The sequence below is a fragment of the Balaenoptera acutorostrata genome, chromosome 10, assembly GCF_949987535.1.
Source record: "Balaenoptera acutorostrata chromosome 10, mBalAcu1.1, whole genome shotgun sequence".
NCBI lineage: Eukaryota > Metazoa > Chordata > Mammalia > Artiodactyla > Balaenopteridae > Balaenoptera > Balaenoptera acutorostrata.
Window position 1 is genome coordinate 18,181,729 of NC_080073.1, and position 26,538 is coordinate 18,208,266.

A 26,538-nucleotide genomic window follows, 5' to 3' on the forward strand; every position below is an offset into this window, starting at 1 on the left:
ACTAATCAATAAAAATGCCGTTTTTTCAATATGATACTTTTTAAGAAATCCATCAGCCATTTATTTACTGGAGGTAAGGGGGCCACAAACAAGGAATTTTTAGAATCTTGGAATTTCATGTTTTTGTGTTTATTGCTCACAACAATCTATGAGGAATCCTTGTCCTGTTCTAGTAAGTGGGAAGTCTGAAGCACAAAGATGGTCAAAACGGTTGCCTAGGTCACATGCAGGCAGAAAATGGTGGAACTAGGATTTAAAGTCAATGTTGTCTAAATATAGTACCTGACTCTCATATCTCACATAATAATTTGATGTGGGTTCCCAGTTATTCCAGAAAACCATATCCAAATACCTTAGCATTTTAAAAAGTTTTAAAATATGAGGAGGAAACTCAGATGAACAGAATACCTTGTGCTGATTTTTAAGAGTCTAGGGATTGGGGGAAAAAACCCTTTATGTAGACTCAAAACCCTTGGTATGTTATTTTTGATTATCTTAGTAGCTAACAAGTCAGGTTCAATTTTGCTAAATAAAATATAAGAACGCAAGAACTAATTTCACATTTTCCAAATTTTCTTCATTGTATCTCAAACACCAGACACCTTTAAAACCAAATAACATAACTTATAGTGTGGTATTTTATAAACAAAGAAGATTTTTAATGATTTTTTAAAATAGGCTAAACTACTTGCTAAACCAAATATCTCTTTAATAGCTGGAAGGACTTAAATATTACTATTTAATATTATAAAATGTTGAAATCTTACAAAAGAAAAGTAACACACTTCCAAAATAACACCAAAAGACAAGACTTTTTTTAAAGCTTTTAATTAAAAAAAAAGTAAAACAGGAGATGGCATTTAAAAAGACAAGATAGTAATTAAATCATAATACTTATGTTCCTTTTAATTTGCTGTAATAATTCCTTTTCTTTGGAGTGTTCTTTCATATGCTCATTTCATCCCAAAGAAAAATCACTAAAAAATAAGTTTTCCAACATAAAAAATGCATTCAGGTTCTCCTTGGGAGCTATAAACAATTGGTGCACTTTTCAGTGACAACACAAACATGTAAAACTGATGACGCAGAAATTGCACCTGATTCTTACATGTTCATGCATATGGTGATACAAACAAAGTGCTTTATCTTGAAGACTCAAGAGAATATTTCCAGTTTTGACCTGTGAAAATTTCTCTGTTTGCCAGAGAAATCTCATCAGCTTTTTAAATGCCAGCACGGCAATTGTGAAATGATTTCACCTAAGGTGTCACCATCTATGATTCTTCAATTCACAGAGCACAATAGATGCTGGGTCTTTCTTTAAAAAGCATGTGAGGGGTGTGTGTGCGTGTGTGTGTGTGTGTGTGTCTGTACGTATTGTGTAAATTTTTTTTTAATTTTTGGAAAATTCTCATCATAAAGATTCGATTTTAGGATTAGAAGTTAGTTCTGCCTGCACAGGGATCCCCAAGTGCTCTGGCTCTGCCACTAATGCCAAGCATCTTGGTACCACTGAGAAGCTAACATCAAAGCCAGGAAGGGAAAGGAAAAAATGAAAAAGAGGAAGATGAAAAAGTAGAAGAGAAACAAGGACATAAAAAAGCTTGCTTACCGTACTGATAAACGGGGATATAATGATTTGTACTCTCATGGCATTCAACAGATTTCTGAATTCAGCATATTTCTGAATTCAGTCATGAAATCATATTCATTTTGGTTTATCCAACACATGCGATTTATCTGTTTTGTATAAGTATCAGGCAATATTTATACATAACCCTAAATCTGTGTGTATGTTGTGGCATCTTCAGGGTGGGTTGGAGTGATTATTCCATTATTGGATCACTATTTTGTGACTGTGAATAAGGTTTTACACAGTTTGCTTGTTTTATAAACACCATAACTGCAATGAAATAAATATTCACACACTTCTACAAGTCCGTATAAATATCCATTTCAATAATAAATTCAGTAGAAGTCACGACAATTTGCAGTGGAAACACTGAATATGGAATAGACATTTCAAATAAATAGTTAAGCTTGGAGCAATATACCCTAAATGCTAAATTGTCTTGGAAGTTGAAAGAAAACTTAGATTTTCTAGCCAGTTAATTTTTCAAATACTGGAATTTCTGACGTAAGTCACAATTTCAGAGATTTATACTGGGGAAAAGAAAAACTCAGCAAGAAAAATATGGTCAGCATTTCTAGTGACCCTGCTATTGAAAGTTCCAATATCCATGCACACAAAAATACTACACTTTGCTATTAGAAAGTGTTCTTTCATTCTCCAATGGAACTCTGTAGTCATGCCTTACACAGAATTTTAAAGGAAACAAGGAGAGGACAGGGGAAGACAGAAGGACAGAAGAGACCCAGTCTCACGGTCGTCCCACAGACTCGACGTACCACAGGGGGCAATGTAACCTTTGGCAAACTTCAGACCACAGCCGGCATGTTTCAGGAGTCCACTGAATTAAAACTGTGGTTATCATATTCCAAAGGCGCTCACGTAGTAGTTTTCTGGAAATTATCAAAGGCAGAGAAAATACTGCCTCCTGGCGACATCCTAACTATAAAAAATAATTAGCACTTTTTGGCATGGGGATTAGAAGATCAGAGTTTTTCTAAATTCTCCACCGAACTCACCTAACATTTCAGGATACAGCAAAGGAAATCCCAGGGAGAAAACCACACCAAATTCTAAGGTTTCACAGTCTCATAATGCATCATTCGAGAACGTTCTAGAGTTCTATCATTGACCTTCGCTGGAAATCCTATCGTGCATCTTCAGACTAGAACCCACAATTGAGAGTTGTGGGTAAGCCTGACTCTCATAAAAGAAAAGGAATTGCTGTACGCCAAGTCTTTACAAGCAGATTTTTTGTGGGACTTGCCAAAAGAGGAAAGGAACTTCTTTAGGTCTGTGAGCCACCAGCAAATCTGAGTGACATCTGTGGGGTTTGCTGGCTGTGCTGAACAAGTAGAAAGAAAACTGTAATGGAAGTCAGGGGATCATCTTCACATCCTGGCTCTTTCACCAAAATCCTTTTTGTGGGATACAGAATGCATTTTCCCCGTCCAAAGCACAGTCTCGAAATTCCCCCCACATGCTTTAGAAATCAAATAATGAATGATGTCACTTTCAGTGGTAAAATGAGGAAACATAAAATACAACAGCAAAGACAAGAGTTTCACACCATAATGGTAATTTCCCTTAACAAAAATAACAAACCACAGGTCACCCAACTTATCAAAAGGAAAGTACGGGTTATTACTCAACCATTTTAGATTTAAATTTGTTACTACCATAATGGTGCTGCATACTGATATTGATTGATACCTATATATTCTTTGGTAGTGCTCAGACTTTCATATATTTTTTCAGGGTAAGACTTTTTCTGCTGTTATAGAACCTACGATATCCTACTGGATTCCAATATATCGGATACCATATTTGCATAACCAAAACAAAAATTTTCATTTTATACTTTCAGATCACTGTCTATATATGATGAAAAATATTTAATATTTTTGTTTTCAAAAATTTCTCTGTGAAACGGGATGTATCTTATACACATCTGTGTGTCTTACAGAACAGTAATTATATGGAATATATTTGTTTCTTTGTATTACAATTTCCTTATTTGCCCAGTGGAGATGATACAGGCCCCTACTAAGTTCACTAAGTTGTTGCAAACATCAAGGAGATCATTTATGCACACATTTTTTTGAGATAAATGAAGCATTATGCAAAATGCCCTTATGCTAATAGCAGCTACAGGAGCAACTAGGGATTAACTTTGATTCCTTTGGGGAAAGAATACCGAACATCCTCTACTGTAGCTAGGTGATAAGACACACTTTGGCTAACAGCCAGATAACCCTAGAGAAGAAAAAAAAAATTTAAGAGACCTTTCTAAGGCTGGTGGGAAGATGAATTTTCTTGCCAGTGGAATCCACTGAACAATTTATTTGTACACATTACATTCCAAGTCGGCCTTTAATTTCCACCTATTGCCCAAGAGTTTAAAGAGAGAAGGCCACACCTACTAAAGTAAGAGAGAAAACGCTTTTGTCTCTGGGTCAGCACAAAATCACATCTCTGCTAAATAGACCGCTTAGGTTTAACACAATTACTGAATTTCCTTTCAGAAGCTGTGGGTGCATAGACATGTCTTATGATTTGGAAAAATCTGAACAATTTTTCTTAAAAGACACCCCCAGATATGCTTCATCCTTTATCACTGCCCAATTAGCTAAAATCCGAATGCTTCTCCCCGATGTATTTTTTTTGAAGTAGAAAAGGATAGCTTTATTGCTTTGCCAGGCAAAGGGGGATAGAGCAGGCTCCTGCCTTGAAAAACTATGTGTCCCCACCCCAGAGGATTTGATGAGGGGTTTTATAACAATGGTGAGGCGGGACGTCTGACAAGATTAGGGTGTGAGCAGGGCTTGTGCTCCCTTAATCTCGTCTCACGTGGTCGGTCCCCTAATCTTGATCTCTGTCCCCGATGTATTTTATTTTATTTTATTTTATTTTATTTTATTTTTATTTTTTAAAGATTTATTTATTTTTATTGATTAATTGATTGATTGATTGATTGCTATGTTGGGTCTTCGTTTCTGTGCTAGGGCTTTCTCTAGTTGTGGCAAGCGGGGGCCACTCTTCATCACGGTGCGCGGGCCTCTCACTGTCACGGCCTCTCTTGTTGCGGAGCACAGGCTCCAGACGCGCAGGCTCAGTAATTGTGGCTCACGGGCCCAGCCGCTCCGCGGCATGTGGGATCTTCCCAGACCAGGGCTCGAACCCGTGTCCCCTGCATTAGCAGGCAGATTCTCAACCACTGCGCCACCAGGGAAGCCCCCAGATGTATTTTAAATAAAGCGTTGTAGGCATCATCATTTTGTCTAAATTTTTAGTCTCCTACATAACAATCTCAGCATAGGGTCCCACTTTCACTTAGACTACCTGTTTTAGATACATGTTTATACGATGGAAAAGACAAAGGCAAGTAAAAAAAAGGCTAGAAGGGACTACACTAAAATAAAAATCTTTTTCCCTGGTTGATAGGATTATGGTTAATCTCATCTTGATTTTGGTCCAATGATCTATATATTCTCTGTAAGTTTTAAAAATTTGTTTTCCAACAAGCATGTATTTCTTTTATAACAAGGGGTGGGGCGAACCCATTGCATAGAAAGAGTCTCAAGAAAAGTGGACAAAATGTACCACATCAGATGCCACTGACGTTGTCTCAGACACTTGGGAATCAGAAGGCTCACAAGAGTTCCTTTTCACAGCTAGCTCAACCTACTTCAACAATGTTAAGTGAGCAACAATATCATTTTCTAAAAAAAACAGAGAGAGATAAATAGCACTTTAGAAAAAAAATTAAAGCATATTTCCATGCAGGGGCAACTGATTTAGCAACATTTAACAAGTCTTTTTAAACTCAGTTGTCATAGAGCACCATGAAATATTCACATAAAAGAGATGCAGGCAGCTTGAAGATGAGTATTTCCTCGTTCATGAGATGCCTAATTGACTTGCGACAATAGGAAATACTCAGCGCCTCTGGTTCGGGCCAACATGGATGATGACATGTTTCTCATAAGCCCTTTTCATGGTTTTCTCAATTTGCTTCAGAAAAACTTGTGGGATTCGTCCACATAAAGTGTGCACAGTCTCCAAAAACTTCAGCTGAAGAGGGTAATACATGGATTGAAAGAGATTGTCTTGAAAGGGAAACTGAAAGATGAGTTAAAAAAAAAAAAAAAAGAAAGAAAAGTGTATTTTAGTTACTGGAATGCCATTTAAAACGCAAATAACTTACTGAGAAATGACACAGGGAATTACTGTAAGCATGCAGGCACAGCTTGGTACGTTTTTGGATACAGAGGAAGGGACCTCCGAGGACCGAGGTTCAAATCCTGATTCAAGGTTCAAATCCTGATTCAGTCCTGTGCAACCCCAGGCAATCACTTACCCTTTTGGGGCCTGTTTCTTTACTTCTTAAAAAAAAAAAAAAAAAAAAAAGATGATTTATTTGGGTTCTAAAAGCTCTTAAAATCTAAGAGTGAAGTATATTTCCCAGGACAGGATATTCTATAGCATGCTCTTGCCGAGTAGAGGCAAGACTCAAGTATAAACAACAAGGTCCTACTGTATAGCACAGGGAACTATGTTCAATATCCTGTGACAAACCCCATAATGGAAAAGAATATGAAAAAGAATACATATATGTATAACTGAGTTACTTTGCTGTACAGAAGAAATTAACACAACATTGTAAATCAACTATACTTCAATAAAATTTTTAAAAAAGATTCAAGTAGATACTTGAAATCTACTAAAATAAAACACTGAATTGTTCATATATCTTGCCTTTGTAGCAATCTTAATGAAGGAACTATGGTAATCTCATGAAGTTCAGAGTTTAACAATTACTAGTGAAATGTATCATCAGTGAACTTTATTTTAGTAATTCAGGTACCAAATATTGGTTGTTGGTTTTTTCCCACTTAATATTGGACTTTAAAAAGAAATTATCAAAAAAATAAAAAAAATAAAAAAATAAATTATCTTGTTTTCCTATGGAATGTGTCTGTATTTCCCAAAATAAATCTTTCAGACCACCTAATTATGAGCATGAGTGCAAGTTTTATTACAATCTTGTCGAAAGGGAAAAGGCCTCTAGTAGGTCAAGTCAAAGATTCATTGTTGGCAAGGACATTCTAAACAAAAAGACTAGAGAAAAAAACAAAAGGGAAATAAGAATGATGAAAAGTCAGATACTATTGCCTGACAGCAGAGTGGGTGGGTGTCTAGTTTCCTAGAACAAGTCTTAATCCCTTAAAGTTCATCAGAAATATTGCTTAAGCGTGTTTATCAGAAACGTGAATTTCTTCCCAGAAGGAGATTACACATTATGTAATGCAAAAAAAGCGTTCTGTCCGAGACCATGTTTGGAACACTTTTTCTTTCACAGCACAATTTAGACCATTGATAAACTCCTTTTCATCACTGTATCCCCAGTGACAGGAACCGAATAGGTCAAAACCGTGGAGCCCTCCTTGATTCCTCTCTTTCCCCTACATCCTTCACCTGGTGCAACAGCCAAGTACCGTAAACTCTACCTCTACAGCACATCCCGAGTGCGGCCTCTCATCTTCCCGACACCACACAAGTGCACGCCAGCCCCATCTCTCACCTGGAAGGCTGCAGTAAGTCTCATAGATAGCCTTTTTGTTTTCACTCTTGCAACCCCTGCACCAAGTTACCATGGAGGTATTTTTAAAGCATAAATCAGAGCACATCGTTTTCCTGCAGGGGCTTCCTGCTGCAATTAGAGTAAGATTCCAACCCCTCTCCTGTCCCCAAAGGTTCAATGTGACCTGGAACTCTCCCTGCTCATCTCCTCCTCTCTTCCCTTTTCTGTTCATTCTGGTTACTGTGGCCTCTTCCCTGTCGGTGGGCACACAAACTTACTCCCGACTCAGGGACTTTTCCCAGGTTATTTCTTCTACTTGGCAGGATCTCTCCCCAGATTGTCCCAGGGATCAAGGCTCAGGCTGGCAGAAGCCTCCCTGAGGACCTGAGCTCGTGAACCTTCCTCTCCATCCTGGATGCCCATCACCCTGCTCTGGTCACCTTTTAACCTTCCACTATCTGATAAGAGTTTTATTGATTTCCTGGTTTATGTGAGTACTGTCTGGCTTCCTCACCCAGAATATACGCTTCATGAGGAGCGGGCTTCGTCAGTCTTGTTGACTTCTGAGTTCCCGGAACCCAGAATTGTTCCTGCATAAAATAGGCTCTTCAGAGTGATTGTTGAAAGAATTACTGGCAGAATGTCTGCCTCGTATATAATTTTCCTTGGGTCATGATGGGGGGAGATCACACTTACCCTTCACACAAACATACACACAGGGTTAGGGTATGTGAGTATGTGTGTTTGTGTGTGTGTGTGTGAGAGAGAAAGAGAGAGAAGGGGAGGGAAGAGAAGGAAGAGGGAGGGACAGGAGGAATATTTTCAGAGAGAGATAAAGGAAGAAAGACATACAGTGAAAGAGAGAGAGAGGAAAAATATTTATAGAGGGGAAGAGAGAGAGCAAGTGAGAAAATGTGGACAAGATAAGAAAAGAGTGTGAAACTTCTAATTATTGAGAACAACTCTATGTTGGGTGCTGTACTAAAAGTGTAAAAACAATCATTTTGTTGAATTTTCACAACACGTTTTATGAGGTAGATAATATTATTATCCCCATTTCACAGATGAGGAAACTGAGGCTCAGTAAGTCAAGAGCACAGAGTTAATGACTAATCACCAGAAAGTGACAAAATTGGGACGTGAACCCAGGTCTGTCGATGCCCAAAGCCAAGCTCTGACCCCACTGCACTGGGGTGCACAGTGACGAGTGGAGAAATAGGTCTTTTATGATGAAGTCTGTCTATATTTACTCGAGTTTCAGGATGGGGTTAGTGATTGTCCTGATTGAAATACATGAACGAAAATTGTCTTTTTACTCCCAACTGAGGAAAATCAGTGAGTGTATTATGCAGGAGCATTTATGAAACAGTTATTTGGCCCTCCTTCTGATCCACCCAGAAAACAAACAAGACCGATTGTAATTCTAGAACCGTAGTTGCTCAATCCCAGGCCAGGGCTGACAGATTACAGAACATCCTGGGGCATGGCTCTGATGTCCACGTCTGCTGCATTCTTATTTAACTTCCACTTGTACTCCTGAATGGGTTTTCGCCTGGAGTCAGTGTTTGAATATTTAAATGTGATATCACTAAGTACAGAACAAATCTTCTGTGTAATTAAATCACCTGGCTTTTGAGAAACAACAGCAGGAATCCCAGGAGAAGAAAGAGGTGTTAGTTTATTGGCACGTGAAATTCTTTCCCTCCACAGAAGACAATTCTGGGGATTCCAGAATTGGAATTCTCTGGGATTCTCCTTAGCAAAATGCATACTTTCACACGTGCAAAAACGCATTACTATGTTGCAGGATTCACCCTCACCTCATTCCTGCCAAATCCTTTTCATGAATCATGACCCAGATCCCCAAGGAAAAAACCCTCTAATAAAATCTACATGCCTTCTGTCAGGGGTTGGCAAATTTTTTCTGTAAAGGGCTAGATAGTAAGTATTTCAGACTCTGTGGGCCGTACAGTGTGTCATAGCTACTCATCTCTGCCTTTGTGGCATACCAGTGGCCACAGACAATACGTAACATGAACAGTTGTTGCTGTGTCCTGATAAGACTATATGAACAGAGAAATCTGAATTTCATAAAACTTTCCTGTGTTACGAAATATTCTTCTGTTCATTTTTTCCCCAACTATTTAAGAAACCATTCTTACCCCACATGTCTTTCAAAAACAGGCCAGACTTGGCCCAATGTTTGGCCCAAGTTGGCCGACTCCTACACTCTATGTTTTGGAATGAAAGTTTCAAAAGGGAAATCTCTGAAAGCAGCTGTTGCTGGTTCTGCCCCAGCAACTTCAAGGGGAAAGGCAATGTGGAAAGTAGTGTTTCCCAAAGTGAGGGATCCAGGTACCAGCAGGCAGTACTTGACGTGATATTAGGTGGTGAACCACAAAGCAAGGTCCTTTCGACCTTCCCAGTTACTGCAAGGAAATTATCACATAGGTCTTTAACTGCTCCTGCTAACCAACCTCCTCACGGGAGTAAGAGGGGGCCTCAGCTCCAGGCCAGAATAGTTGGCGTGATCTGCACTCAGCCAGAGGCTGAGTGAATTACAAGGCTGTCTGGCAGGTCTTGGGGTGGGGGGGCGGGGGAAGCTGCCCTCCCAGACTTGGTGCATGGCAGCGAGCTGCAGTTTTCTTTGTGTGTATAAGCCACCATGGCTTATACGCATGTCTGCATCCCTGCCCCAAGCACCTCCATGTGGAGGCCTCCTTTGGGAGGTGTGTGTGGGGGAGTACCTTTCTCCTCCTCCCCTCTTCCTTCCCTCTCCTCTTCCCCAAGGTTCATGGGTCCGTAAAGATGCAAAAGCCTTTTATTCAGGAGATATTCCTGCCTCCGTGCTGCAGCCACTTGACCCTCAGCCAGCATCCTTTGGTGTATAAAAATGGACCACCGAGAGCCGGTGCCTCTTCTTGCCTCTTGCTTGTACTGCGGCAGTCCATAAATAAAACCTTGATTGTCACTTTGGTTGGGCTCCTGGTCCTAACTCAGGAGTCCCCAACTCCTGGTCCTCGAACTGGTACCGGTCTGCGGCCTGTTAGGAGCCGGGCTGCACAGCAGGAGGTGAGCGGAGGGCGAGCGAGCGAAGCTGCATCCACTGCTCCCCATCACTGGCATTACCGCCTGAACCATCCCCCACGCCCTCCCACCCTCCCACCCCATCCGTGGAAAAATCGTCTTCCTTGTAATGCGTCCCTGGTGCCAAAAAGGTTGGGGACTGCTGTCCTAAATGACCACCTCGACACCTGCTTGTTCAATAGGGTGGAGTTGGCAATCAGGCAACACACTTAGCTTGAGCTGAATAATATTTTATTTTTATTGTATTACCTATATCCTAACCTCTGATCCTTTATTACGGCAAATGGCACAGAGTTTCTCTTTCTTTTTTTTTTTTTTTTTGCTTACTGTTTTTTGGGGGGGAGGATTTTTTTTTTTCATTCAAACAGGAAGTCACAAAAATTATAATCATCCTCATCAGTTCACTCAGTCCCATGTAATTAATTTTTTTTTTTATCTTGATCTTTTGTTAGCACTTTTATGAATTCATCAGTTTTCCATTAGAGTTCTGAAAATGCTTATTCATTCAGTTCAGCAGTATAGTCAGTTACCAAGGGTTTCCCTTTCTGATAGGACACTTCCTCCTTCAGCGAATTTATTTCAGAGAAAAAAAAATGAGTGACTTTCTTGGAAATATTAAGTCAAGAGTGGACAAAGTATAGTATCAGGTGGCAAGTGGATGGAGTGACATAGCGTGAGTGAGGCTGGGGAAAAGTGGTTAGAACTCAATGCTTCTGGGAATTATTTGGCCTTCAAAGGGACGGGTGACCAAAGCGCCTGCACTGCTTCATGCTGATAAGTACATGTCTGCTGAATGGGGGGTGAGAACACACTTACATCTCGGATTGCTTCATAGAGCGCTTTGAAAGTTGGCTGCTTCTCGTCATGGTAGACGCCTCGGTTCCCATGCAGGACAGACACGCCTTCCCGCTCAGCCGCTCTGCAATTGCTTCCGTACATGCAGTGATCAGGACGGTAGTTCCACTGGCAGGGGAACACGTACAGACACTCTGGTGGTGACAAGAGAAAGATATGTGTGTACAATCAGTGTCAGCGATGAAACCAACGTTTCCATAAACTGCACACCACACAGGATTTCAAAGCACGTGACTGTGCTTGTGACTTGTAGCTCAGATTTTACCACGTTTGTCGATATTCTGAGATCAGGAATTGAAGGAGCACACATTAGTGATGTTGGAGGTTTTACCCCAAAGAGGAGGGCGATATAGCATCTTAGACAAGAAAGCAAATAAGGGCAGCAGACAGCCTGGATCAGAATCCCAACTCTGTCACTCAAAAACAGTGCAACCTGGGCCCAGTGACTTAACCGTCCTGTGGTTCAATTTCCTCATCCGCAAGATGGATGTAACAGGATTGCCCTGTTATTTTGATGATTCCATTTTTAAAAAGCTCATGTAAAATGCATAGCAGAGTGACAAGCACACGGCGGTGGTCCATAGCATTAGCAGTTACAATCAACTCTTTGAAAAGGTTTTGTGAAATGGACCAACTTGAAAAATTAGAGACAAGATTGAAGCAAAGGGTCTTCCCTGGTGGCGCAGTGGTTAAGAATCTGCCTGCCAATGCAGGGGGCACAGGTTCGAGCCCTGGTCCAGGAAGATCCCACATGCCCCGGAGCAACTAAGCCCGTGTGCCACAACTACTGAAGCCTGCGTGCCACAACTACTGATGCCCGCGCGCCTGGAGTCCGTGCTCTGCGACAACAGAAGCCACTGCAATGAGAAGCCCGTGCACCGCCATGAAGAGTAGCCCCCGCTCGCCGCAGCTTAAGAAAGCCCGTGTGCAGCAAAGAAGATCCAACGCAGCCAAAAATAAATAAATAAATAAATAAATACATAAATAAATTTATAAAAAAAAAAAGATTGAAGCAAAGGTTCTTCTTCAGATTAAAAAGCAACCAACCAACAGAAACAAAGTGAAGGAAAAAACAACAAACAAAATACTACAATAGGAAAACAACAACAACAACAGAAAGCAACACAAAAAGAAGTCCCCCTGTCAAGATGACTATGTACACTGTGGGTGAGCATGTGCACACGTGTCCTTGTGCGTGTTTGCATCTCTAAGCCAGTGGTTCTTAGCCAGGGGTGATGCTACCCTGCAGTCTCCCGGGACCACCTGGCGGTGTTTGGAGGGAGACATTGGTCGTCATACATGACAAGGCTGCTACTGGCATCTAGTGGGTAGAGGCCAGGGATGCTGTAAATATCCTCAGTGAACAGCAAGCCCCACCACTGTAGTAGTGCCAAGGTCGAGAAACTCTGCTCTAATCCTGATGGACTCAGTAAATTTCCTCTTGGTGACTAGGGATTATAAAATCAGCAATAAGCTCATAACCCATGAGCTTCCCGGCTCCTGCTTCCTGGTGGCTTTAAGGGCCAAGGCTAGAGGAGGATGGATCAAAGTTCTCTGCAAACGTGTGCCACTGACCATGAGAAAGGCCCCGTGTGACAGCACAGAAGGCTTAGAGCAAATCAATTACCAGTGTCAGAAGAGCGTCATAAAGATGTGCTTGTTGGTTGGGTTGATGGCATTCCCTTCTCATGGAAAGGACCCCTGCTTAGAGGTTATTTACAGAAACCTTCGAGATGGAAAGCAAAGAATGAAGACATCATCGGGCATCCCCTCTGGCAGACGGTGTGTAATATTTCTACCACTCAGAAATTACATGCCACTGGGGAATTCCCCGGCAGTCCAGGGGTTAGGACTTGGAGCTTTCACCGCCGAGGGCGCAGGTTCAATCCCTGGTCATGGAACTAAGATCCCGCAAGCTGCATGGCACGGCCAAAAAACAAAACAAAACATAAAACTCACAGACTGCTGTGACATCCAAGCACCCTCTAATTCCTAATTGTTCACAACACACTATGAGATCTTCCTTTTCTTGGGAGAACTCCATTCCACCAGGATGTTTCCCTTACTTGCATTCACCTCCACGCTTGCGCATACACAATCCACAGCTGGGAGAGACCAGTGCTCATCTTGAAGTTATACTATCAGGGTCTGAATCCCAACTCCTCTATTAGTTGTGTGACTTTTCTGCACTTCAGTGCAGAGGGTGGATGTGAGCACAGTGGGAGTGAAAATATCTAAACATGTTTTTGTGCTTCTGAACTGTGACCTGACCCCAGCCCAATAGCTGCCTTTTTTTAATCCAATGAGTCACTTCACTCCTTTCTGATACCTGCCCGGCCATTTGGATTTGCAGTCCCTGCTTAAGCACCTGCCAGTATTCTCTGCTGACTGAACTGCCCTAGACACTACCTCTGTTTTTGTAAACGCACGGACTGATGGAATCAACAAATATTTATCAAATGCCTGCTATGTGTACAGGTCCTGCCTTCATGGAGTTTAAGATTGGTGATGAAGGTTTTTTCCTCTTCCTAAGTAGTTTAAGGACTCCACTACAAAAAGAAAACTTTTCCTCTCTTTGCAGCCTCCTTAGAGGACCGAGCCCATTGAGGGCATCACTGAAAGGCAAAACACAAAGACACAGAGTCTAAATAATATGTTACTAAAGAACTGATGGATCACTGAAGAAATCAAATAGGAAATAAAAAAATACCAGAGACAAATAATAATGAAAACATGACAATCCAAAACCTATGAGATGCAGCAAAAGCAGTTCTAAGAGGGAAGTTTACAGCAATACAACCCCATCTCAAGAAACAAGAAACATCTCAAATAAACAACCTAGGGCTTCCCTGGTGGCGCAGTGGTTGAGAATCTGCCTGCCAATGCAGGGGACACGGGTTCGAGCCATGGTCTGGGAAGATCCCACATGCCACGGAGCAACTAGGCCTGTGAGCCACAACTACTGAGCCTGTGCGTCTGGAGCCTGTGCTCTGCAACAAGAGAGGCCGTGATAGTGAGAGGCCCGCGCACCGCGATGAAGAGTGGCCCCTGCTTGCCACAACTAGAGAAAGCCCTCGCACAGAAACGAAGACCCAACACAGCCAAAAATAAATAATAAATTAAAAATAAATAAATAAATAAATAAACAACCTAACCTTACCCCTAAAGCAATTAGAGAAAGAAGAACAAAAAAACCCCAAAGTTAGCAGAAGGAAAGAAATCATAAAGATCAGATCAGAAATAAATGAAAAAGAAATGAAGGAAACGATAGCAAAGATCAGTAAAACTAAAAGCTGTTCTTTGAGAAGATAAACAAAATTGATAAACCATTAGCCAGACTCATCAAGAAAAAGAGGGAGAGGACTCAAATCAATAAAATTGGAAATGAAAAAGGAGAAGTTAGAGTGGACACCACAGAAATACAAAGGATCATAAGAGACTACTACAAGCAACTATATACCAATTAATGGACAAATTCTTAGAAAGGACAAATTCTTCCAAGACTGAACCAGGAAGAAATAGAAACTATGAACAGACCAACCACAAGTACTGAAATCGAAACTGTGATTAAAAAATCTTCCAACAAACGAAAGTCCAGGACCAGATGGCTTCATAGGCGAATTCTGTCAAACATTTAGTGAAGAGTTAACACCTACTTTACTGAAATTCTTCCGAAAGCCTTTGTAATAAGACAGGTAGGGTCAAAGTTGGCTCCTACCACCTCCTAGTTCTAAAAACTTGGGTGAGTTGCTGAAACCCTTGGCCTCAGTTTAGAAGCACTAAAGAGAAGTTAAATGATGCAGATTTGAATCCCAGTTCTACCATGTGTTAGCCATGACCTAACAGCAGAGTGGCTAAGGAGCAAGCTTTAGAATCAAGCTGTTGGGTTTCAGTACAGAACTCTGCCATTAGTTGCATGAACTCAAGCAAATTACATGATTTTTCTGGGCCTCAGTTTCATTATCTGTAAAAGGGGGAAGAACTGTAAATATCACTTGTAGGATTTGGGGAAGTATTAAATGAGTTCATATCTAGAAGTACCTGGAACAGTGCTTGCTGCACACAGAAGGTACACCCCGTAAATGTAAGCTGTAATCATTACTATTATCATTGCTATTGCCATAACAAGAACTATTGCATTATGCTACTAGAAGGATAAAACAAGATAACTTAAATGGAATGAGCCTGGCATCCTTCCGGACACATAGCACATTGGTGGTAAATGTTTTACAGCAATTGCCTCTAGACATGCAGGTGGCCAGACTTTCTTAACCTTTTATGAGTCACAGATCTCTCTGAGAATCTAATGAAAGCTTTAGACTCTGCCTTTGGAAAAATATATGAAGAATATCTGCTTACAAATTTAGGGGTTTGTAGATTTCCTGAAGATCAGCTAAGAACCACAGCTACTGAATATCACACGTGAAATTCGGTCCCAGACAGAATTCAATTCACGTGTTTACCTTCCCTTCAGAATTTTCCAGAGGAAGAAACGCGAAGTACTGTGAGAATAGAATTGAAACAAGTATTTGTTCACCACAGTGCAAGGCATTGGTGTCACTGGGTGATAAGGCACTGCCCCTGCCCTTGGAGAATTTATACTCTTCTAAGGGAGATACTACAGAAATGAACTTTTTTTATTAGAGTTTATAGAAAGGAAGGCATTTTGGTAAAGCTTTACTTAAACTTAGACTTATATAGTAAGGATAAGATTCTGACAGTTAGAAATAGAAGCCTGGAAGAGCATTTGAGGAGGAGAAAATGGCCTGATCATGGCGAAGAGTTTGGAAATCAGAGTGTGTTTTAGAAAAGATAAAGTATTTAATTTTGGGGGGGCAAACTCGATTTCTTCAAAGAGGTAAGATAATGGTAGGAAAGTTGTTATATAAATAGACTGCTTTGCCCTAAAATATTCAAGAAATATAAATCTATATTAGGTTGCAAATAATCAACTTTGATTCTAGCAGGTGAGGCAAAAAATATTTTTTTTTCCTTTGGAAAGAGAGGAGGTAGCTCAAAAAGTCAGAGGGAAAGCTGAATTGGGGCAGGAAGTGGGGTGGCTCCTGGGATCTGGTGTGGGGACTAATTACTGTCAGCTTCTCGGCATTGCTGCCAGGATGAGCCAGCCTTGCCTACTTTCTGCTCTTGGATTCCCAGACTCAGGTTCCCAGGAGATGGTCTGACTAGTTAAGTGCGAGTCAGGGGTGGGCAGGGCTCTAAGACTGCATGCAATGGGGGAAGAGTAATTCCCCTGAGAAAACTGCGTGCTGTTACTAAAAGAAAGGGCAATCAAGAGTGCACAGGTGGACATTTCGATGAACCTATTTGCAGGGCAGGAATAGAGCCACAGACGTAGAGAACGGACGTGTGGACACAGAGGGGAAGGGTAGGGTGGGATGAAGTGGGAGATTAGGTCCGACATAAATACACTACCATATGTAAAATAGATAGCTAGTGGGAACCTGCTGTATAGCACAGGGAGCTCAGCTCTGTGCTCGGTAATGACCTCGATGGGTGGGATGGGCGGGGGAGGGAGGTCCAAGGCCGGGGAATGTCTGTATACATATAGCTGATTCACTTCATTGTACAGCAGAAACTAACACGACATTGTAAAGCAATTATACTCCAATAAAAAGAAAAAAGAGTGCATAGGTGAAAATAACAGATGTGCCTTTTCATTCACAGATACGTCTGGCGTGGGTGACATTGCGAAATCTCCTTCTCCATGGGGTGAAGGAGGAGGAGAGGGGCTACACCAGCACCCTGGGCTGGGCTGAAGATGGAAAACCTCTGTAGAGCAGCTGATGAACACGTAGCGTGGATTAATGATGGTTATTTGGCACACGATGAATAACTATACTGAAACGAATCTAGTTTAAGCAAGATTATCATGGCTGTCAAAATCTAATGCTTAAAAATGACAGCACGGTGAAATGTGCAGGTTATTTTTTTCTGCTGCTGAGGAAATAATACAGTGAATGGTTTTTAAATTCCAAATCCCCAAAGCCTCAAAACACTGCAATTTATTAAAAAAATTTTTTTCAAGCCAATCTCTCTTCAAACCCTGGGTCTTTGCTATTTTTCCTCTCCATTTTACGTAGATAAAGCAGCTCATTAATTGATTATTTATGAGTCTGAAATCCCTTAGTGATCCTTTTCCGGAGTCTATGTTTATTTCCAGAGCCTCCTAACTGCTTGCAAAGTACTGTGTGAATTGATTGCTCCTTACATTTCTGATCATTTCCTACTCTTGGGGTCTCTAAGATTATGGAATAGTTTATGTCTGATCATTTTAACTTCCTGGTGGAATAGGCTTGCTACTTACTTACTACACTATATCAACAGAACGGAGGCTGTTTGCACGACTCATAGCGTTTTGTTTGTTCTGCTTTGTTTTTTAATGTCTCATTCTGGAACTGAGCTTTCCCGGCCTCCTCTTCTTCCTTCTTCCAGAATGTACCTTGTTCCAGAAAAGGGCAATTTATTCCTCCAAGAAGATGTCTCTGATCACACAATTTAAAGATGGAACCCTTGACAGTTCCATCAGCCTTGACAGTGGCTCTCTCAACCCCTGATTTGTTTCCTTCATAGCACTGATCACAATTTGTGATTTCGAATGACTCATTGTTACTCTTTGGAAGTTGACCTCTCCCAATTCAAGGTAGGTTTTGTAAAAGTAGAGACTCTGTCTCCTCTGTATGCTGCCATATCCCCACTGCCTAGCCCTGTGGCTGGCACCTAGTAGGTAGGTGCTCACTGAATGAACAGGAGAATCAAAGCATAGACATTCCTCTACCCTCTGTAGCTTTCCCCTTTCTCTGCTTTCTCCCTCTCCTTTCTCTCCCCAACATCCCTTCCTCTCACTTTCCTGGCTGTGCTCTTTCTCTTCCATTTCCTTCCTTCTTCCATTCCAGTCTCTTAATCCCATTCCTCCAACCAGCCAACACCTCTGAAGATCAACTCCAGTTAAGGCATTAACCCTCACACTGGAATCACTCAATGAAGACAAAGTAGACGTAACCCCTTCTCACAAGGACCCTACGATCTTCATTCTTGAGCTTCGTATCAGAGCTCATGAACTTCTCAGACTCCCAAAACAATGATCTGTTTCCAGCTTTCCAGGACAGTCCTAAAACCAAATAATTGGGCCTGTCCACCGCAAAACACATTCACAACTACCAGCTGCTGGAAGCTTTTGGTGAGGTGAGTATATAGTGTGGTTGCACACCCAGGCAGGATGAGAACAAGGCCTGGCAGGGCCTCTGAAGAGGCCTGTTCCATGTGACTGCGTGTCCTGCTCTCTGTGGCCCCAGCAAACCCTCCCGACTCCCTAGTATCAGGTTCAACTCATGGACGATCTATGTACATTCCATGCGCGTTTCAGCTCTTCTCTCTCTTCGTGGACAGAGCCCTAGTGCTTCTCCTCTGGCTGGATGCCCTGCCTTGTCATCTATACTTGGCTGGTTTCATTTCTTCCCCTGGCCACCCCCACTTTTCTAGAAATTGCTTTGAAAGAAGGGACAGACCTCGGTGGTCATGTTTGAGAGAGGAAAATGCCACGTGATCTTGCTATTCTGGCCCCTGAGGACCGGATCAAGGGTGGTCTCCCCATCGAAAGAGAACCGGTTCATAGCTGGGCTGGGAATCAGTTAATAGGCTGGGACAGGCCAACCCTCCGTCCCCCCTCTCTCTCTTACCTTCAAGAATCCGAATTAAGAAACCTAGTCAACCCATCATCATTGGCATGGGCTTGTAAGGTTGTGTTGACTTGGGGTTGGGCCATGTACAAGCAGACATTATTGCTGGACAGACGGAATGGAATCAGATGGGCATGGAGAGAAGCAACACAACAGACACCATGAGGACTCTGAGGGATGAAGAAATGAGCTTTGATCCTGAGCAGCCGCCCAGAGATGGTTCTCATGAGGCCTGGCATGATCTGACCCATGTGTTCATGGGACTAGCACCTGGACCTTTACTTAGCTGGTCTGAGTTAAGTTTTATTCCCTGCAACCTAAGTGCATGAATCCAAGCACATCTTTCTACATAGCCTTCTCTTTTAGCCCTTGTCAAATCTACCCTTTCTACGGAAGTCTGCTCTTGACTCAAATTCACCTGTAAATATGTGAGTTCAGTCTTTCACCCCTTGAAGAAGTTGCCGTGGCTCACCTGCCAGGAAATGTCCCGTGGGATGAGCTACCTGCATGTCCCCCATGGGCTTCAGCTGTCTTCTTGTGAGTCAGTCTAGTACCCAGCACAGCAATTACACATCCACAGGCATTTACTATCTAATTATAGAAAGAGTTTTAAAACATTTTTAAGCTAATGGCTTTTAAACACATTTTAAAAGCGATGGGATTGGCTACGAGAGGCTATAATAATAAAAACATTCTAGATATGGGCTTGGGTTTTGTGTGTATTGCTTCACCAATGGCAACCCAAAGAATCATAACAATAAGCATGTTTATCTCCTGAGTCATGGCCAATTTTCTCTCTCTCCTTTCCAGGGATAAAGGTGACACACTTTTTTTTTTTTTCAAATATAGTTAGTTCTGGTTTATAGAAAATGCTCCCAATCAATATAAACAAAGAAAAACCTTTCAATGTGATGGATATCACTGGATTTCAGGTCAAAGAGCTCATGTTTGATAAAGTACCTAGATAAAGTATGAAAGATCAAAGGCAGGCCATACAAAGAACAATCAAGGAATTACCTAATACTCACTGACCTAAAGTTAGGAAACTCGGTTATTTACTTGCTACTGCTCAGACCCAAGATTTGGAACAACTTCATAATTAGTTTATAATATCCTTGTACTCAGTGGACCTAAGATGGGCAGTGTGATGCCATTAAACTCAGCTGGTTTTCAGCCCTAATTAAAGACAAGGGGCTCGCATCTAATGGCAGAGCTGCTTGCAACCGTCTTTGAGTGTTATTTACTCACTGATCACGTCCTCAAATAATCTGCAACAGGCTAAGAGGATTTCTAGGGAGGCAACTATGCGAATGTTTTGAATTCCTTAGTTTGGGAATATGGACAGATAGGCTTATGGAAGAGAGTTTAAGCCACACAACACAGAGGAAAAAATGCAATATTTAAAGGGCAGAAATAATGCAGGAGAGAGAGACACATTTGGGGATACCTGCCCAGCTCTCTAGAATCCCCCCTTCTCTGGGACCTTCCCCTCACCCCCAAAGACACGGGGCCACAGTTGGAGTGGCCTGGGTTTGTGCCCCTGCTCTGGCACTCATTAGCTATACCACAAATTATTTAACTCTCTTTCCCTTGGTACCTTTGTCTATAAAATGGGGATTCTATTCTCAGGGTTGTTGTGAGGATTCAATAAGAAAATGCTTAGAACAGCACCTGACACTCAGAAAATAATCCATGTCAGCCATGATTCCTTAGCTCCATGCTCCTGGCCTAGGGGACCCACACTGCCAACATCTGATTTCTCCCCCAGGAATTTGGAACTGGGATGAAGTTAGTCTTTCCATGTGGCTGGACGTGGAGCATGAAACCTTGGTACTTTGCTTTGAGCACAGAATGAGACCCTTCAAAGAGAGGAATACACAGTCTCACCAGGGGAAGCAAAGTCCAACCTGGGCTCCTCATCCTTTTCCCTCTCCTGATTTAGGTCCTGGGCCCAGCCTGCTGGCCTTTCTGCCCTAGGTTTCTACAGGACACCAGTTTGCTTATTAAAAAAAAGTATCCTTTGTGCTTAGACTAGCTCCAGGGACCTTTTATTTGTAGCCAAGAGTCCTACTCAGTATAACTACACCTAGAAAAAAAGATGAAATCCGCTTTAGAAGAAAAAGGAGGGGCAGACTTTCAAATCCCCGTTGATCCCTGTTGCTATCAAAGTGAAATGGATTAAAACATGCCACAAACGAACAGCCAACACATCCCCTTCATCAAATGAATTAGTATTGGGACTCTTTGCCAGAAATGTACCCCGTTCCATAACAACCTGCTTTTTTTCTTTTCCAGGATTTGCTCCTTTTTGATCCAAGGGCATGTGAGATTAGGTTTTATTTCAGAATTTTGTTAAAAAACAACAAAAAAAGGTACATACACAGAAGTCTTTATAAACAGGAGTCTCTAGTTCAGAATTTTTAAAGACACAGGAGAGGCCTGAGGAGGTTGGGGTGAAGAGTGCTTTTTTCCCTAGAGATCTTTCTCAAAGAGAAAACATGGTTTTGGTTTTAATACCATTAAATAAGGTTGTAGCAAAGATGAAAGAAAAGGAGGAAAATTTTTAGCTTTAGGTGTCAATACAAAAACACAGACCAGAAATCTACATCTCCTTTCCTTCCCCAACTACCCAAACACTGACTTAACAATATAAGAAAAATTTCTTTAGCCCTAGGTGAAAAGAAAGAGGGATGTGGGAATCCAAGTCCTTCTTCTAGACCCTTTTAACCCTGAACAAGTCACTTTATTGTAAGGATCCCAAGAATCAATTCCCTTCAATCTAGCAATTGTTCAGGCTATGGCGGGCCTCATGCCTAGATTATAATGTTTTCATTTAGTCCTGTGCCGCCCATTGATTTTGCCTGTACTTCTTGGAAGAATGGCGCGGCAAAACCTAAAAGATATTCTTGAAAAACGGAGCCCAGTGTCGGGGGTTTCAACATTTGGCCTTTTGTGTCAGCAGCGAGAGGACCGCCCGCGTGAGACCCTGGGGAGGGGGTGGGGTGGGCGATGAAAAGGCACCCTTTGCAGGGGACACAGGCACAATTCAGGCTTCGCCAATGCAGCCCAGGCTGGAATGTGCTCTGTGGGGCGAGGTGGGCGGACTCCTCCGAGAACTGCATTCTTGAAAGAGAACCTACCTGGGTTGAAATAAAAAATAATATTTAATAAGTCCTGGTCTCCCCACGTGATGGCATTCTTGTACTTCTGGTACAGAGGGTACAGCATGTCCTCCCAAGCCAAGCCTGTTGGAATCATGCTGTTCTGGAAAAGAGAAAATCATCAGAGCGGCTAAGGCACGGCAAATACATCTCATGCGCTGAGAATCAATGTACAGGGACGGGTTCTCCCCTTCACCGCCCTGCTCCCCAGAATGAAAATGAAATCAGCAGAGGAGGGGACCTGTTGGCCTCAAGGCATAGGACAAAGCAGAACTAGGGCTAGCGATTACAGGTGTACACATGGATGGTAGATGGACCAGAAACTGGCAGTTGGGCCTATGGCTTCTGCTCAGAAAATCATGCCCCATGTGGCGGAGGGATAAATCAGGAGCTTGGGATGAACATACACACACTAGTGTATATAGGATAGATAACCAACAAGGACCTACTGTAGAGCACAGGGAACTCTACTCAATATTCTGTAATGGCCTATATGGGTAAAGAATCTGAAAAAGAGTGGATATACATATTCACTTTGCTGTACACCTGAAACTAACACAACATTGTAAATCCGCTACACTCCAATAAAATTTTTTTTTTAATTATTTACTTTTAAGACAAAAGCAACATATTCAGACTAAATATTCAAACAGCACACAAAGAAGTGAAAAGTAAAAATATTTTTCCTCCTGCCTCCTGCAATTCCCATTCCCACTTTCCCTAGATGTATCCACAATTAATGACCAGTCTCTTAGATACTCTTCTGGAAATTTCTAAGGCATAAAAGGGATCACCTCTATGGCATCATGCTCTGTTGCATTTAATTTTTTCACTTAATATTTTTTAGAGCTCTTATCTCACTTATAGATTTGATCTAATTCTTTTTAATAGGAGGATAATTTTTTTGACTTGTTCTCTACTGATGTTCACTTAGGTTCTTCCAGTTTTTTGCTAGGATAAAAGACAAGACCATGAACAGCCTTGTACGTTTATCTCTGTACATTTACATAAATATATCCCTAGGGTAACTCCAAAAAGTTTTCCAGGGTTTTTGAAGCCTGGGATACACAGAGCGTTTAAACATGCAATTCAGAAATGCAACATAATATTCCCCAATAGTAACTCTGCTGAACAGTTTAAATTCCATAATCATCTGGAATTTTCCTAAGCCAACAAATATTCCATAACTCTCCAAATACTCTTCTCTCCCCTGGCTTCTTCCATTCTCACCTGCAAGCCAGCTACTTCTAAAATCAATACACTGACACTCCTGGAACGACACTGTTGAGGAGACAAAATCCCAATGTTTAAACAAGGAAATATAACATACTTCCTTACCTTGAACTGGGCACTTCTTATCCGAGTTAAGTTCATCAGCATGACTCCTGAGTTAACTCCCGCGGAGCCATAGAAAGGGTGCCGAGCAAAGCGGCTGTACCAGCCGATCTTGGGGATTTCATGCTCGGGGGCCATGGCCGCAAGCTGTGTGGAATTAAATTGCCTCAGAAGCTTCCAGATGTCATCAACAGGTCTCAGAAAGAGAACATCGGTGTCTACGTAGAGGAGGGAGTCCACATCTTTTAAAATCACCTTTGTGTGTATTGGGTGAGGAGGGAGAAAACAAGAAACAAAGGAAGTGGCCTGATAAGTCATCGCTGCCAATGATTTTGTTGATTAATGTTAATTCTAGAAAGGGTCCCACTCTTAGCTTCCATTCCTCCCTTCTCCTTGGACTTCAGGGATAAGGGTCAGTCAAAGGGTAGAGACTCAAAGGAAGATCCATCTTGATTCAGACTGGTCCAATTCCAGGACCCTGGACTATATTTGGTAAGGGTTGAAGGTCGCAAGGAATGAAAACATTAGCAAATGACTGTGGCTTTCTTCTCCTCCATCCTCCAATAAGGCCATCTGTCTTTCTCGGTTTTTTCTTGGAAAAGCTAGGGCTAGCATTAGACTACTTGAAGTGGACAATCCGTAGATTAGCTCATGCCAGGCTTTTGGGTAAATACTCTGTCTCTGGATCCATTTCTTTTAGTGTTGATGGATATGGCTCTGCATCTTTTTGAAATAGTATTTTCAGCTAAGATTTAGACTTGGAAATCTTGGCAAAACAAGTCATTGGCCAGCTTTGTCTGCAAGGATTGGCAAACGTTTTTCTCTAAAGGGCCAGAGAGTAAATATTTTAGGCTCTGTTGCAGCTACTTAACTGCTGTTAGCATAAAAGCAGCCATGGACAATATATAAACAAATGAGCATGGGTGGTTCCAATAAAACTATTTAGAGACAATAAAACTGGAATTTCATTTAATCTTCAGATGTCACAAAGCCTTCTTCTTTTGATTTTTTTCAACCATCTGAAATGTAAAAGCCATTCTTGACTCAAAGGCTGTGGTTTGTCAACCTCTGTTGTAGATCATTCAAGCCAGCCACCTTAAGTAAATAAGTTTTGCTATGCTAAATGCTTAGTTTACCAGAATTTTGCCCTGGGGTTTGAGACTTTAAAGTCGTAGTGAGTAATAGAGTTATTTGCCTTGTTTTGCCATTGTTCCCCCAATTTAGAGGTAGCTGAACCAAAGAAGGATCATCATCCTAAAACCACAACACTTGTTATGGACTGAATGTGTCTTTACAAAATGCATATGTTGAAGCCCTAACTCCCCAATGTGAGGGTATTTGGAGATGGGGTCTTTGGGAAGTAATTAGGGTTAGATGAGGTCCTGAGGGTGGAACCCTCAAGATGGGATTCATGTCCTCATTAAAAGAGACACCAGACAGCTTGCTCTCATTCTCTCTCTGTCTCTCTGTCTCTCTCTCTCTCTCTCTCTCTCTCTCTCTCTGCCACATTAGAACATAGTGAGAAGGCAGCAGTCTGCATGCCAGGGAGAGTGTCCTCACCAGAACCCAACCATGTCAGCACCCTAATCTCAGACTTCTAGCCTCCAGAACTATAAGAAAATAAATTTCTGTGGTTTAAGCCATCCAGTTACAGTATTTTGTTATGGCAAGTTAAGACACCACTCCATTGAGATCCTAATATTTAAAACTGATGAACATGGGCACTGCATGATACAGGCATCATGGGGATTTCAGTCTTGAATAATTTCAAAACTTACATGATTAACTGCAGGATTTACCTTTCCTTCCTCATCTACTAGAGGAATAGAATTTACAAATCAATAAAATGAAATAAAAAAAATAATGATCATCTACCATGTCATAAAAGAAGACATCCGTCTTAACAGTTTAAAGATCCTAATTCCAGAATTAGGATGAATTCTTTAAAATGAACACACAAACGTAAACAAACATCTACCACACTACACTTATTTTTTCTTATTTAACCATGGACAGGTAAAAACTTTGCCACAGATTAGCACCAGTCTGCTGAGTTGTTTTCTTTTTAAATCACAACTCCAGAGCACTGTGGAAGAAGGGCAAACTCTCTACAAAAGTAATAGTAAATTATACAATCATGATGCAAGTTACTTATCACATGGAAATACAATTTTGATGTTTTGCGTGCTCAAGACCATCCAAAGAACTCAACATCCTGCCAATCCTATTTTACTGGGAAGGAAAACTAATGCACAGAAAAGTGTTCTGTCCTAGTTAATGTGTCAAATAATGCTAACAATCACTGGATTTGGGGCTAATAAAGTTGCAACACGGTAAAGTCACTTTCCAGAATGTGTTTAAGGAAATGAGAGACTGCACAGTGTTTCACTAAAAAGCTAATTTAGAATTACAGAATCAGAGGACGAGAAAGCTATTTCAACCCATGTGAAAGAGAACAGATTTCTCTTTATGGCTGATTATCTAATAAGGCCTAAATAAAACTGTATTAATATTAATGTTTTAATCAATTAAGGGTTATGCAGACATCTAGTCCCTAAATTCAAGCTCACTGACGATTAATTTTTTTCTCGGTCTTAAATCAATACTATTGTTAAAGCTTTCATCACTTTCTTCAATAAAATAAAAGTGTTACCATCTTTCATCAAAACAAAAAAGAAAGCAAGAAGAGTTGAAAAAAGGTCTGGAAAAGGAAAACTAAAAAACCCTTCAGGATGGAGGCATTCCATCATGAAATAATAAGCAAGATAAATATATTCATTATACAGTATAGAAGCCGGTTAAAAATAAAGCAGGGAGAGGGGCGGGGTCCCAGGTAGGAAGGGGCTTGCAACTTTAATTAGGGACGTTGGGAAGGACTCGCTGAGAAGAAAGAGGGCAAGTACAAATAGCGGAGGCTGGACCACTCTTAGAACAGCAGGGAGCCAGGGCGGCTGGACCACAGTGGGCAATGAGGAGCCAGGGACGAGGATGGAGCAGAGTGGGGGCCGGTCACTTCACTTAGTTAGGGCTTTGTTTGCCTTTGAAAGAACTTGTTCTTTCACTGTCAGTGAGATGGAAGCCATTGAAGGGCTTTTACCAGAGGAGTGGCATGGTCTGACTTGGATTAAGGATCACTTTGGATGTTACACGGAGAAAAGACAATTGGGGCACACAGGGGAAGCAGGGAGA

At 41.5% G+C, this 26,538-nt stretch overlaps 1 protein-coding gene across 3 annotated transcripts in view; it reads right to left on the bottom strand.

Annotated features, from left to right (window-relative positions):
- PPP4R2 (protein phosphatase 4 regulatory subunit 2) overlaps positions 1–26,538 on the bottom strand; it is a 155,290-nt gene that overhangs the window by 67,281 nt on the left and 61,471 nt on the right. For 2 of the 3 annotated variants that reach the window (XM_057554046.1, XM_057554047.1), the window contains exons 4-6: positions 23,353–23,604; positions 21,994–22,117; positions 11,118–11,290 (exon numbers count right to left, since the gene is read on the bottom strand). In XM_057554046.1, the coding sequence (XP_057410029.1) occupies positions 11,118–11,290; positions 21,994–22,117; positions 23,353–23,604 (549 nt within the window). Of the gene's footprint in view, positions 1–11,117; positions 11,291–21,993; positions 22,118–23,352; positions 23,605–26,538 lie in introns of those variants that run through there. The other variant, XM_057554048.1, reaches the window with a different exon arrangement.